This window comes from Eublepharis macularius, chromosome 4 (assembly GCF_028583425.1).
Source record: "Eublepharis macularius isolate TG4126 chromosome 4, MPM_Emac_v1.0, whole genome shotgun sequence".
Classification (NCBI taxonomy): domain Eukaryota; kingdom Metazoa; phylum Chordata; class Lepidosauria; order Squamata; family Eublepharidae; genus Eublepharis; species Eublepharis macularius.
In genome coordinates, this window is record NC_072793.1 from 100,239,261 (window position 1) to 100,253,959 (window position 14,699).

The 14,699-nt window shown below is 40.6% G+C and overlaps 1 protein-coding gene across 1 annotated transcript in view; it reads left to right on the forward strand.

Annotated features, from left to right (window-relative positions):
* DOCK3 (dedicator of cytokinesis 3) overlaps positions 1-14,699 on the forward strand; it is a 566,279-nt gene that overhangs the window by 539,575 nt on the left and 12,005 nt on the right. Inside the window, exons 52-53 of the mRNA XM_054976377.1 lie at positions 1,904-2,056; positions 9,775-9,893. Of these exons, the coding sequence (XP_054832352.1) occupies positions 1,904-2,056; positions 9,775-9,893 (272 nt within the window). The remainder of the gene's footprint in view (positions 1-1,903; positions 2,057-9,774; positions 9,894-14,699) is intronic.

Sequence of the window (14,699 nt, forward strand, 5' to 3'; positions counted from 1 at the left end):
GCAGAGTACTATGATAAAATCTGACCAGATTGGTCTTTCCACATGGAATACTGATCTGGAAAGACTTGGGTATGTGTTTGCTACTGTGCACAGTGTCTGCTACCTCTACATTATTTAACACTGGGTTAACAGTTTTAATTAGAAAAGCCAGAAAAGACAGAAGTCTTTCCGGGCAGGGTTTAAGTTCCTCCTGGTGCTTGCCTTGCATGTAAAAACACACAGAGAGATTGGCGGGGCAACACTGACAGTGCCATGCCATCTGCTGCTCCCTTCTCTGGGGTAAAGCAAACCTTTGCAAATCAGAGCCACTCAGTGCTGCCAATTCAATTGCCCAGAAAGTGCCGAAGAAAAAACATACTCATGTGCAATGAGCACATTCCTGATCAACGGACTTATGCTATGTTAGGACTCAGTCTTTCCCCTTGGGATCTGATTGTTTGGTTGCCATTAACAAAACCAGTTACAGATGCTGCTGGCTACCACTGCTGACCCAGTGGAAGGAGTTGGTACAGCTTCTTTTCCTGGAATTTTTTTTCTCTATTCTGGAAGTTGCTGTAACGAACTGGACCAGTGATTTCTGGGTGTATTTCCATCTCATTTGTTTCATTTTGCACACTCCTAGTAATAGTCCTGTAAACTTGGGGGTGGGGGGAATACAGTTCTTCCACCTGATTCTGCCCACTCACAACATCCTAATCCAAGGGCTCCAGACCCAGTGGAGATGTGGGGAATTTCTTGAAGCCTTTCAGATACTCTGCATAACAATGATCTTTTACCGGCTTCTAAGAGGAAATTCTCTAACAGAATTAATGATATCAAGTGGAAGTCCAATCAGCCCAATATTCTTCCCTTTGTAAGGCAAGTTTAAGGACTAAAGTCATGTTAGTCTATTTCTGCAGGCCTTTCTCCTCTCTTTACTACATAACATAATTTTCCAGTATAGCAATAGGATTATGCCAATGTAAAGGAGCTTTCTTTCCAGATTTGCTGTTGTTTTTGCTTCATCAAGTTGTGAATGATTAATTCAGTCTTTTACCCCATAATAGATACAGAATTTTGTCATGTTATCAGCTGGACTTAGGTAAAGGGAGTATACAGTACTATGTAGTTCAAATAATTCTATTGATTGCCAGAAAGTGATGGGAAAGGAATGATGATAAAGCTTAGTAAATGGAATAAAGGTGATAACTGCAAGAAAAAGAATAGGTATATTAATGTCCTACCTTAAGGTCAGCTGTGATGATTGGTTTTATTAGTCTGTACGTATTTTGGGGGGAAAGAGGACTGCTATGTAGGTGCTTGCAGCTTTTCATATATTCAGTACTTGCATCCACAGGACATCTATCTTTCTGAGTTGCCATTTTGTTTGACTTCTCAGTAGTTTTATATCATTATGTAAAACAACAGCATCTTCCACTGACAATAATTAGGTATCTCGCAGAATTTAAAATATAAAATTGCAAAGAACTCATGATTTTGAAAATCCCTTTGAACATCTCACTGTCATATTTACTTTTGCTTTTAATTGTTGCCAATTCTGAGAAATTTCATAACTTTGTCCTTTTTTCTTGACTCTTTTGCTCAAATTGTTAGAAGCTATTTGAAATTTCCTATGTGGCAAGTTAAAAGCAAAATCTCAGATATTTTCTCTACTTCACAATGTGCAGATTATTGTATTATGGAGTGAAATTGTGTAGCAGAAATTAAGCTTCATGGTATTGGAAATAGCATGAGTTTTGTTGTTTTATTCATTTTTGTGTACATTTGATGAATTTTGTATTTACAAACATGAGAGATTGATATGCATTGGCACTAAAGCAAGGTGCTGTGCAAAATTTCACATGCCTAGCTCTGCCATTATGCCTCAATCCTTTTATATTTATTTATATTCTTTTTAATTTAGTGCTGATGAAAGGTGCTGGATTGACAACTTTGGAGGCTGAAGCCCTCTATTTATCCACAGAACAGAGTCCGCATGGGCGGCAGCAGTGCAAGCTTTCCCATACTTCCCCCACCAATGTGCCTCATCTCTGTCCTGGAGGGACCACCTCTAGAGGTGAGAGGATAGATCAGTCTCCATGACCCATTCAGTCCTTGGCTTTTCTATTGAGATTGCCAACAAAGTCACCAACTGTGATGAAGTGCCTTGACACCTATCAGTCAGCAAGTGGGCTGCACCAATACATTTCACTGCCCCTAATTTCCTCTAGTAGATTCCACAGTGATTTTAAGTTATAGTAAAACCTTGATTTATTGGATGATTAATACACTTTTCAAGGTCCACAGTCTGATATTGACATGAAAAACTTCTCCCAATTACTATAATTTTGCAACTGTCTACATCTTTAGCTAATCTTCAGTATTCTTATTGGCTCTTTTTAAAGCTAAAAACTGTTGTTAGTTGAGAATCAGCTAAAATATTACATCTTCCATTACTAACATTTGAAGTATAAACATATCAATGAATAATATAGCAAAGCTTACTTTGTATGCAGTTTCCAGTAATACTCCACTACATTAGATGTTTTTAAAAATGTAATCAGGATAATGTGGAACTCCTGAAATTCATGCTTACTGAATCAGAAATGCATTGTGTAGTGTTTCATTTTACAGAATAGTAAGAATGCTGCATTCTTAACTCTGTACAGCAGTGTATCATAAATCACCTTTTGGGAGATGAGTAGACACATTTAGACTTCAGACTAGTTGGGGAGAGCCACAGTTCTAACCTCCTCCTCCCATGCAAACTTCCTGCAAATTAAAAATTAGAGCATCTGGGGGGAAGGGGTGTAGACTAGCCCTTCAAATGCTGTGCTAGCTTCCCATTTAGTCAGTATTATTAATGTAGAGGAACAATAATGACTGTAATATCTTCCCTGCAGTCTGAAGTTATGCAGTTCATTCTACCACCTCAACATTCTATCACTTTATTCCATGGCATGTCTAGATCAGACCTCTAGCGATCTTTACAATTCTGTAAAGTAAGCCAGTGATATTATCCCTATATTATGTGACTGAGAAAACTTCAGTGTTAACTGGCTTGCCACACAGTAAAATCCTGGTGGGTCTGAAATTTGAACCAGGGACTTCTTGTTCATACCTTATGCTGTACTATAACAAGATATGAGTCCAATGGCACCTTAGGGACCAACAAGATTTTTAGGGTATGATTTTTGCAAGTCAGAGTTCCTTTCAGTTACCTTCTTTGTTTCTGAAAAAGGGAGCTCTCTGACTCTTGAAAGCTTAAATCCTGGAAATCTTGTTGGTTTCTAAGGTGCCACTTAACTCCTACCCTGCTGTTCTACTGCAGATCAACACAGCTACTCACAAACTATACCATACTATGTTCATATCAAGAAATTTACAGGATGCTGGGATTAAATAAAATGTGTTTCTTAAAACTTGTTTTTTTGATAATACAGTATGTTTTCTGCTCATCGAAATTTAGTTCAGCATATATGTAACGCTTATGGATTTCAGGTGAAAAACATAGAAGTCCCTGGTGCAAATGATGTCACTTTACAGACCATATCCAACAATAGATCTTGCTGTTGTGCGTCTTTTACAATTCTCCCAGTAGTTTTGTCTTGCAATTGCTTTACAGTTGGAGGGTGTTTGCAGAGGTGGGTCACTCAGATATTCTCTTAATATTTGCCCAGAGAAGGTGTCTAGTTACAAAAGTGAGAACTTTATTGCATGTAGCTGCACAAGAGGCATCTATAGGATAAGTCCAGTCATCGTTGTTGATGGGTGCAAAATATTATTTATTTATTTATTTATTTATTTATTTATTTATTTATTTATTTATTTATTTATTTATTTATTTATAATTTCTATACTATTTTGTCCCCACCAAATCTCTATACTATCTTGTGACCTTTACTTATTTACTGTTTTAGAGACTGAGCATGTTTCACATGTTTCATTGCTGCTTTTTGGTGGTATATTACTTTAAACATGTTATCTGAAACCAGCACTTTACCTGACACGTATATACAAACTGAATAGTGAACTCCCAGCAGATTAAATTCATTGGTGACATTGCTTATAGGTATTAGAAGAAACAGGAGGCAATTCAGCCTTTAAATGCCATGGCTGAAAATAGACTCACTCATTCACTAAAAATAAATATGGGCAGGGTTTTTTTCTCTGCTAAGAGAATATATTTAAAAGGGTTCAAGTCCAGTGGCACCTTAAAGAACAGAAAAATTTTCAGAGTGTAAGCTTTCAGAGCTCCTTTCTTCAGACACAAGAAGGGAGCTCTTACTCTCAAAAGCTTACACTCTGAAAATCATGTTGGTTTCTAAGGTTCCACTAGACTCAAATCCTGCTGTTCTGCTGAAGAGAAACACAGCTGCCCTCCTAAACTATATTTAAAAGGCTGGCTGATAAGCATAATCCTATTAGTTGCTTTACAAAACCCAGAAAATAAAGAAATGATATATGTATTAGGAGTGTCACCCAAAAAAGATTCAAGCTAATCCAAATCCCAAAGCAGCAAACCACTTCGGGATTTGGGTGTTTAAAAGCATCAGCATGTTCTGTGAAGCTCAAAGCAACCCTTTTCATGCAGGTTGCAAGTGGCAAGAAAAGGGTTGCTTTAAACTTTCCACCCTGCTGCTTGTTTCTCCCATGGGAGGGGGAGAAGTCTCCCCCTCCTATTGGGTGAAGCAAGCAGCACAGAAAGGGGCAATTTAAGTTGCAAATGTCCTGCCTCTTGCTTCACCCGATGGGAGGGGGAGGAGGCTCCCCCTCCAATCAGGTGAAGCATGCGGTGGGGGGTTTGAAAGAGACCCTTTTTGTGTCACTTGCACAAACCCTGCTCCCCCTCTCATTGGGAAAAATGCGACGGGGTGGGAAGTTTGGAAGCAAGCAGTACTTTTCTCGCTGTTTGCAATGCAAACAGCTGGAAAAGTGCTGCAGGAGTGGCTGCTGCCGCTTTGCCCAAAGCTTCCCAAAAGCAATACAAATTGCTTCTGAAAGCTTTGCTTTGGGATTCCCAAATCAGCTCAGCAATGCTGGGGCCAATTCAGGAATCCTGAATCTTTACAAATCAGGTCTGATTTGAGTTAAAAACCTGAATCGGAAACCCAAAGCGCACATTCTTAATGTGCATGTCACAATGTTTCTTAAACTTTAAAAGTAATGAGGGGTAATACTGCCCTCTGTTGATTATTTACAGTTCTCAAATGAAAGCATAGAAAGCAAGACTGGAATCTGACCATATCACCAAAAACAATCAAAGAGTATTTCAATCATGCCAAAGCCATGGTGTTTTCCTATGTGGAGCTGTGTATTTTGCTATCTTAATGTATTGCCTAGCCATATTTGTATTCCTGAGATTATAATGGGAATACATTATTTTCATCATCCGAGTCTTCTGTACAGTCCCACATGGGAACTGTGCATGCACAGGCCAACCATGGATGTATCCAAGCTCCAAAAGGCACAAAACTCTTGCCTGGCCTTTTCGTGTGTTTTTTGAGTGGGCGCAGCTATAAAAGATGGGGCAAGCGGATTCTTCCCTCAATTCTTCTTTAGCCACCACTGAAGAAGGATGTGCTTCGAGCTCCTTCTCGAATGCAAGCAAAAAGATAGAAAGTGAGAAGAAGATGACCTTGAAGGCACTCTTCAAGAAGTTTCTCAAGTGTAGATCCAAGATGGCCCAATCAGATGGGCACGAGAAATGCCCAATGTGCCTAGGAGAGACACACAATACTGTGCACTGTGACATGTGCAAGCAATTACACTGCAGGCCTGACATGAATGGGCATCGTGCCTTAAAGCGGCACTATGGGAGTCCGCCTTCCAAGGCGTATCCAACCCTGAAGTATCAAAGGCCACTAATAAAGAACCGCAGTGCCCAGAACAGGCCTCCTTGGTACCACCTTGGTAGGGACCCCATTCAGTTCCAGCCCCTCTCCATCTACACAGACGCCTGTCGGGTTGGGAAGCTTTCTCCAGAGACAAAGGGCCTTTGGTCTCGACAATAGTCAAAGTTAAACATCAGCCTTCTGGAGCTAAGAGCTATACAGTTTGCTCTGAAAGCCTTTCTCCACCTTGTCAAGAGCAAAAATGTTCAGATATGCACAGACAACACAACTGCCATGCATTATCTGAACATGCAGGGGGGCATGGTCTCTCTGTCCCTCTCCCAAGGGACGATTTGGGCATGGGCTATCCAACGTTAGGTCTCCTTCACAGCTATCCACATTGCTGGGGAAGATAATGCTCTAACGGATGCCTTGAGTCAGTCCATGGACCAAAACTATAAATGGTCCATTCACATAGATTTTCTCCAGCCCATATTCCTGCGGCGGGGGTTTCTAAGTATAGACCTCTTTTCTACTTCACTCAACAAGAGGTGCCCGCAATACTGCTCTCAGATGGGCAAGCAAAAATCGTCCCTGGCAGACACTTTTCAAATATCTTGATCAGTCAGTCTACTGTATGCCTTCCCTCCTCTCCCTCTCATGACCTTGACACTCAGCAAGATGATGTGGGAGAGAGCGTCAGTGATTGTAATCACCCCTTACTGGCCAAGACAAGCTTGGTTCTCCACCCTGTCCAGAATGTCACAGGAAAGAACTTACCAGTTTCCACTGTCACCAACCCTTCTTCAGGACAATGTGGTTCTTCACCACAATTTAGACACATTGAAGTTGACAGCTTGACTTGTGTCCCCTCTGGAGTAGAATTCTCTTCCCGTCAGAAATACTTTCACAAGCCAGGAAATTTTCCACCCATAAGTCATACTCTGGCAAGTGAAAACGTTTCTCCCTTTGAGCAGTTGAACAGGGCTTAGCTCTTGTTCTGGAACCAAGGACTCTCTAATTCCTCTGCGAAGGTCCATCTAGGAGCCATCTCAGCCTATCATAATGGGGTGAAGGGTAGGTCCCTCTTCTCCCAACCAGAATGTAAATCCTTCCTCAAAGGGTTGGCTAATATTTATCCTCCAGTGTCTAAACCCACTCCCCAGTGGAGCCTGTACCTGGTTTTAACAACTCTCATGCATAAGCCTTTTGAGCCTCTAACTACCTGTCCTCTCAAACTTCTGACAGCTAAGACAGCCTTCTTAGTAGCCATAACATCAGCTAGGAGAGTGAGTGGACTGCAAGCCCTGAGGTATGATCCACCTTTCCTCAGAATGTTTGCAGACAAAGTGGTTCTTTGCCCCAGCCTCCAGTTCTTTCCCAAGGTGGTCTCTGCCTTTCATCTCAACCAAGACATTACTCTGCCAGTGTTTTGTTCTTCACCTTCTACAGAGGCTGACAGACTCCTACACACATTGGATATCAAACATGCACTGTGTTACCTGGATAGGACTATTACCTTCAGAAAGGACCCAAACTTATTTATCTCCTTCAAGGGAGCTAAGAAAGGACAGAAGGACACTGCTCAAACCATCTCCAATTGGCTGATGTGGCTCATTGAGAAGTGTTATAAACTATCCAAACAATCTTGCCCTTTGAACATCAGGGCATATTCCACAAGGGTCCAGTCTACTTCATCAGCATTTAGTTTGGGCATTCCTCTTGTGGACTTATGCAAGACAGCCACATGGTCGACACTGTCCGCCTTTATTCGGCATTATGCCATTGACGTAGACTCCGGAAGGGATGCTGCAGTTGGGAAAGCAGTCCTGAAGAGTCTTTTTCGATTATGATGAGCAACTCGCCCACCTCCTTGGTAAGTTAGCTCGCTAGTCTCCCACATGGGACTGCACAGAAGACACAAAGATGAAAACAGGTTTGTGTCTACCTGTAACTGTTGTTCATCGAGTGTTCTTCTGTGCAGGCACACATCCCTCCCTCCTTTCCCCACCATGTGCTCTTTAAATATGCTAATTTCTCCTCTTCACCGGCAGCTTAATGAACCTAGGGAGGGAATCTACTCACCCTGCCTTTTATAGCCATGCCCACTCAAAAAGCACGCAAAAAGGCCAGGCAAGCATCTTGCGCCTTTGGAGCTTTGATACATCTGCAGCTGGCTTGCACATGCGCAGTTCCCATGTGTGCCTGCACAGAATACTCAATGAACAACAGTTACAGGTAAGTGCAACCCTGTTTTGCAATGTGTTTTGTGCCTTAGCACAGTTTTTGGTACTCCTAAAAGATCAGTGTTCTATATTTCGTCATGCAGAAATAGGACTATCTTTGAAGTGTATGCAAGTAAACAATTAAAATATGAAGTGAATATTGTGTATGATAGGATATACAGACTATTTGTGTTTTTGTGGTGAAAAGAATTATTGGAAATTGGAAAACAACATTTAATCATGCAGTAGAGTTTGTATTTCTTTGGGCTTAATATCATAAGAGAAACTACACCTAATGTAGGGCATTTTCTTGTGCTGCTAGCCATATTGTTTCACTCTGTGCTAAGTCTTAGTCTATAATCTGCATGCCTTGCTTTTGTTGATGTGAAAGCCTTATCAACTAGGTATAATACCTGTGTTGGGGTGATACTTAGATAAGCTCACAAAGAAGAGCATGCCATCCTCAATAGCAGTCATGGCAATACAACATGCTGTTTATGTCAGTCTGATGAACTTGTTTGGGGCACAAATAAATTGCAGATTGCCAGCAGATTTAAAATGTGCATCAGGTTCTACAGTGCATCATTTATAGTATTTGACTAAGGCAAAGGTTAAATGGATGTACATTAGTCAAGTACTTTAATGATAGAACTTCTGCACAAGAAAAGATAGAGCACTGATGAACCATGAAGTACTCCAAAAAGCCTCAGAATGGGGAGAAATGTCCTACAGGACTCACAGATTTGAAGCCCCTCTGTAGTATAGGGTTACATTGATTATAATCATGTTTTCACATTTCTGAGTGGAGTGTACTGATTGTTAATTGCACAATATCTAGTAAAACTAAAAAGCGATGACCTTTTCATATACAATCAACTATAGACTTTTGTAATGCATGTAACCTAAGGTATAAATCCCCAACATGGTGCCTGTGGGCACCATGGCTCCCACGAACATGTATCCTGGCATCACCAGGTATTTTTAGACTGTGGGTGGGGCTCCTGCCCAGCAGAGCTTCTGATTGGCCATTAGAGATCTGATTGATGGTGCAGATTAACATAATATTGTTTCAGTAGCAGCTGCCAGCACAGTGTAGATTTTTTATAGTCTCTCTCTTCTCCTCTTTCCTAATGTATTTTTAAAATTACTCCTCTTGATCCCTGCACTTGGACTTCCTCTGTGTGTGGTTCGACCTCCTGAAACTGCCATTTTGGTTTTGGCTCTGCTGTCATGATGGCCATTTTCTAGTTGCGCCTACCACACTGAGACAGATTTCTCAAGGTGCCTACAGGATCAAAAAGGTTGGGGACCCCTGGCCTAAGTTCAGCAAAGGGCATAAGTATGTAATCACACAGCAGGATCTTTTTATTTTTATTTTGGTAAAAGGATGTGTTTTTATTTTGGTAAAAAGGAGTTCACATGACACATTCATTGGCTTGCTGCGCTGTATACCATAAACCCAACAGTGTGTGTTCGTGTGTGCATGCATGTGCACATGTGTGTGTGCGTGCATGCCTGTGTGTGTGCATGTACTACATTTTTGCTATGAGATGAATTTATTCAATTTATATACCGCCCATCCCCAGGGGCTCTGGGCAGTATTACTGCCTTATGCTGGAGTTTTATAAATGTTTCATATTTTCTGTTAGTAACTCTCAGAAAGCTAAGTAAGTAGGCCATAAAGGCTATCTATTATGTTTTGTCATATATATGTGATTATTCTCACTTGTTTACAGGCTCTCCCTCTCTACCAGATAAATACCGCCACAATAGAGAGCTGATGATGCTACTGCCAACTCACCGGGACCGACCCAGCAGTGCCATGTATCCTGCAGCTATCATGGAAAATGGACAGGTAAGGATTTCAGGTTTTTCTTGAGTATGCCAGCTGTAACATGAAATTAACATACTAGTCTACTTTCCATACAAGTATGTTTGCAAAATACCTTTGGAAGTAAAAAAATGGCCCCATTTTTGGATTAAGCAAAGGAAGGAATTTGGACTTGATCTTTCTCAAGGTTGAGTTTCTATTTATTTAATTTATTTATTATTTTAAATAATTGTTATCCTGCCTGTTAGCCAAATGACACCCAGAACAACTTACAAAAAACAATATTAATACTAAAATAAAACATTGCATCCCATCAGTAAAACATATCCGTAAAAAAATAATTTATAGTTTTGTAAAAAATTAAATCAACTGAAGACTTGAATAAATAACCACATTTTAACCTGGTGACCTAAATGTAACAAAACAGGCATCAGATGTATAATTATGAGAAGAGATTATCATAATCACTGTACCACTAAAGAAGAGGCCCTTTTCTTGCCACAGCTGAATTACCGCAGTCTTGCAACTTCTTCGGTTACCAGGCAATGCTTTATTCCACTGCTTTGTCTTTTGTCCTACCTTTCTTATTTATCTTCTCACGTGGTTTTTACACACCTAATATGGACAGTTAGTCATAATAATAACATAGTAACATTCCATTTATATACCACCCTTCTGGACAACTTAACACCCACTCAGAGTGGTTTACAAAGTGTGTTCAGGGCTGGTGCTACCATTAGGCCAACGATGCAGCCGCCTAGGGCGCAGACCTCAGAGGGGCACAGAACTGACCTGAGGGGCACAGTTTTATATAGATTAGTTTCTTGAAAAAATGCAACTGACAATTTATATTTTTTATTCTAAGATAAATACCACAACAGTGCTATGGAATATAATTAATTATGAAGTCTTTAAAAAGTTTTCTATATACTGCACCCTTTATCATTTGCAAAGGTCCCATTGGCACCAGCTACTGCGGTCTGCCTTGTGGGGTTATAAGTTGGCAAACAGGGCTAATCGGTAGGCTGCAGTGGGGGAGAAAACCTATTGAGCACCCCCCAACAGGGTAGGGGGAATAGTTTTCTCAACAGACAATCAAGCAGCTCAAAAGCTCGCCCTAACATTTTTAACAAGACATTTCTCAATACATAAAACAAATACCAGAAAATTGTACCGTAAATGGGCTAGTTGGCATAATTATTAAGGTGGAAAAGATGCTAGTGATTTGTATATATTGTTCTTTGAATAACAGCAGTATAGTATGGCTTTGGGTGGGCAATATGAAATCATTAACTCTCAAAAAAGGCAAACCTTATGAATTATATCATCCTGCTTTGAGATAATGTTGCCAGTCATTGCTGCATCTCAAAATAGTCCGGGAGACTCAAAGTAATCCCAGAAGACTCAATCAACTTGAGAGGAACAAGCCTCCCTGAAACTACTCCTTTTTAGCTCTCCAAAGAGCCAGCTAAAAGAAGAAAGCAAACAAAATAAATAACTGCAGAGAAAAAGTATCTCCTTATCAAGTACAACATAATTCTCCCTCCTATTGTCTCATAACAAGCATCGGGGGGGGGGGAGTAGAAGCCACTCTGTTGCACCAGCCAGAGAAAAATAGTTTCCAATGCTTCAAAAAGAAACTTTTCAGCAACTTGAGGAAGCAAAGCAAGAAGGGAGAAGGAAAACAAAGGGGAAAAGGTGGGAAACTGCCTCCAGAGCTAAGAAAAGAAACCACTTCATACAGTAAACTGTATCCCAGCACCACCAAGAGGAGAGGCAGAGTGGAAAACACTGTAATCTTCACAGCTATTCTGCTGTGTTTGGAAAGAAATGGGCAGAAAGTCAGCTTCATGACTGCAATAAAAGAGAGGAAAGTAGGGAAATTCTGCTGTAGCAATGCGCAGAGCATACTTGCTGCAGAGGAACAAGTGCAGGGGAAAATACCTCTGCACTATGCAACTGCTCCCACACCTTTCTCTAAAGCTATATGAATACCCAGCTTACAAGTCAGCAATAACAACCCCTGGGTCTCAGCAACTATGGCTCCTGTAGATGATCTAAGCCACAGCAGTGGTTGAGGTGGCAAGCTAAATTAATAAACAGGGGAGAGGGGCAGCAGAAGGAGGACTAATACTCAGGATATAATCGTGGTAAAGTTTTTAAGGATCCTCCAATCCACTAGTTGATCTGTTCCACTTGCCTGGAGTGAAGGGTCACATGACATGGGTTGACATACTATAACTTCACCATTGCTCACCTCATGATTGGTTAGCTTCATTCCCATGCAACATGTTCCACCTAAACCCAACTGTCTCCTGGTCTTCCTAGGCATGGACTAAGTGGGTTTGTGCTAACTACAGTCTTGGCCTATCCCTGGAGCCTGGACTGATCTTAAACTTAGTTAGAAAATATAGTCATTTTTCTAGAGAGCTATGGCTGATTTAAAAAAAAACAACCATCTGGAGCTCAGTTCCACAAAAAAAAAGGCAGGAAGAGCTAAGATCAAGCAGAGAAAGAGGGGTTCTTCCAGAAATATCTTTGTACCCGGAAGGCAATTAAAGAACAAGAATATGACTATACCACTGTTGAAACTACCACTAAGGAAGCTGTATGTGGTGCTCCTCACAATTTGGAGATATTTCAGTAAAGCACACAGAAGAAAAAGAGGATTTCAAAGAAAGCAAGAGTACTGCAAAGACTGCAAAAAAAGATGGTACTGTGCCCGACTTGAATTACATTGACGCCACTAACTGGCCTAATTATTGCAGTGGTAATTTGTGACAGTGTAACTTCTCTTTTCATGGGTTCTATGGGGCTTAGGAAGCAACTTTTTTAAGAAAAAGTTTTTAAGAAATAACTTTTTTTCTTTAAACTTTTTAACAATTAATAAAATACAACTTTTTTTAAAAAAAACAACTCTTAAGTGCAACCATAAAAAAACCTCCAAATCAACAATGTCCTTGAAAAGGCAAACAGTTCAACATTCAAGAAGTGATGAGTCCTCTCTCATCCATCTGAAGCAACTGTACTCCAGGCTTCTGTCTTCTTGTTGGGAATTATAGCCCTTATTCAAGGTGATAAGAGCTTATAATTTATTAAGCTCCCCAGCAAACAGCATCCTCCTCAGCAGCCTGCCTCTAGCTTCTGACTCCACCCCACTAGGCTAAACCAATTAACCTCACAGGGGTTACAACAGCTTATAGTACAACATGGACCACAGCAAGTTGTATCATATGATTTTTCCAAAGTCTCATAAAACAGAAGTTTTTCTGTTTCACTATTTGTGGGAAGACAGCCAACCCTCCTGGCCCAGCAATAACTTCTGGATCTTCCAAAAGAACTGTAGTCCCCAGTCTCCGTCCTGACATCTGCAACATTCCTGTTACTGTGCAAGATCCTCCAGCTGGAACACTGACAGGTCTTCCCCACTGCACTCGTATTTCATTCCCATCTTCAGCTTCCATTTTTTTTCTCTGACTCTCCAGGTGATATCTGCAAGCTTCCTTCCAGTGATGTGGCCAGCCCATCCTATTCAAAGAACTAGATCCATCTTGATTAGTATTGGCATCCGTGATGCACTTAAATACATTTGTTCCAACAATAGCTGAGACTTCTTGATTCATGCGCTGATCAGGACACACAAGTGCTAAAATCTCCAATTTATCCTCCCTCCCTTTCACATCATGCGGGATCTGCAATTCCAAGACTACATATCCTAAATAAGGCACTGTCTGTCCTCCAGCTCCTTCTAGTTCTAGTATATTCTCAACAGGTTGCAACTTTCGATGAGATAATTGAGTTTTATAAAAGGTTTCACATACATAGGTCACTTGTGAACCAGTGTCTATTAAACATGTGCATTTTACCCCACACATAATCATTACATGCAGGTCCTACCAAATCTTGCAATATTTCTTTTTCACCCAGAGCTGAAATCTCCTGTTTAAGTTTTCTTTCCTGTTTATCAAGAATTTCACTCTGTAAAGATCTCACAGCATAAAGGAGCTCTCCATACTGGGCACCCTTTGGCTTATTACCAGCTCCTATTTCTTTTATTCTAAGAGCAGTTAACAGTGCTTCATGCCAGCACCCTCTGAAGAACTGCTGTTGTATATACAAGTTAAACTCCTTCTCTGTTAGTCCCCTTTCTTCTAAAATTTGCATAGCCAGAGCATGTAAATGATTTAAATACTCTGAAGGGGCTTCTTTGGTATGCTGGTAAGCTTCATAAAACTTTGCTTTCAGTTCAGATACAGGGACAATACTGCCATATGCAGTTTCTAGTATTGCAAAACATTCTTCTGCAGTAGCTTTCTTTCCTGCTCCTAAAGCTACATGCAAGGCTGGTGGAAGCAAACTGTCTGTAATTTTTCTCCTTTTTATATTTGCAGGAATGATTTTATCTTCTAATAACTCTCTTGCATGTACTCTCCAAACAGAATAATCTATCTTTCCAATAGGTTTGGGTGTAACTCCTGAAAAAGTCTTTAGTTGCACTCTTAGGTCTACTGGTGCACTCTTGGTTTCACTTTCAGCCTGCAACAGCCTGATTAACAATTGCTGTTGCAAATCAGGGCAGAGGTTTACAGCAGGAGTAGAGGTTGCAATTGGAGCTCTTTCCTCCCTATTTCCACTTAGCATTCCTTTCCTTTTCTGTACCACATCATTTGCTTCTTTGCTAAGCAATGCTGCAACTTCTACATCTGCAGGAATTACCTCCCACTTTCCATGCAATTTGTGCTTCCAGCATTCCCTCCCTATTCTCCAAACAGCACTGGGAGTCTGGCATTCACACAGTAACATTTCATTGTCTTGCCCCTTTAGCCTTTG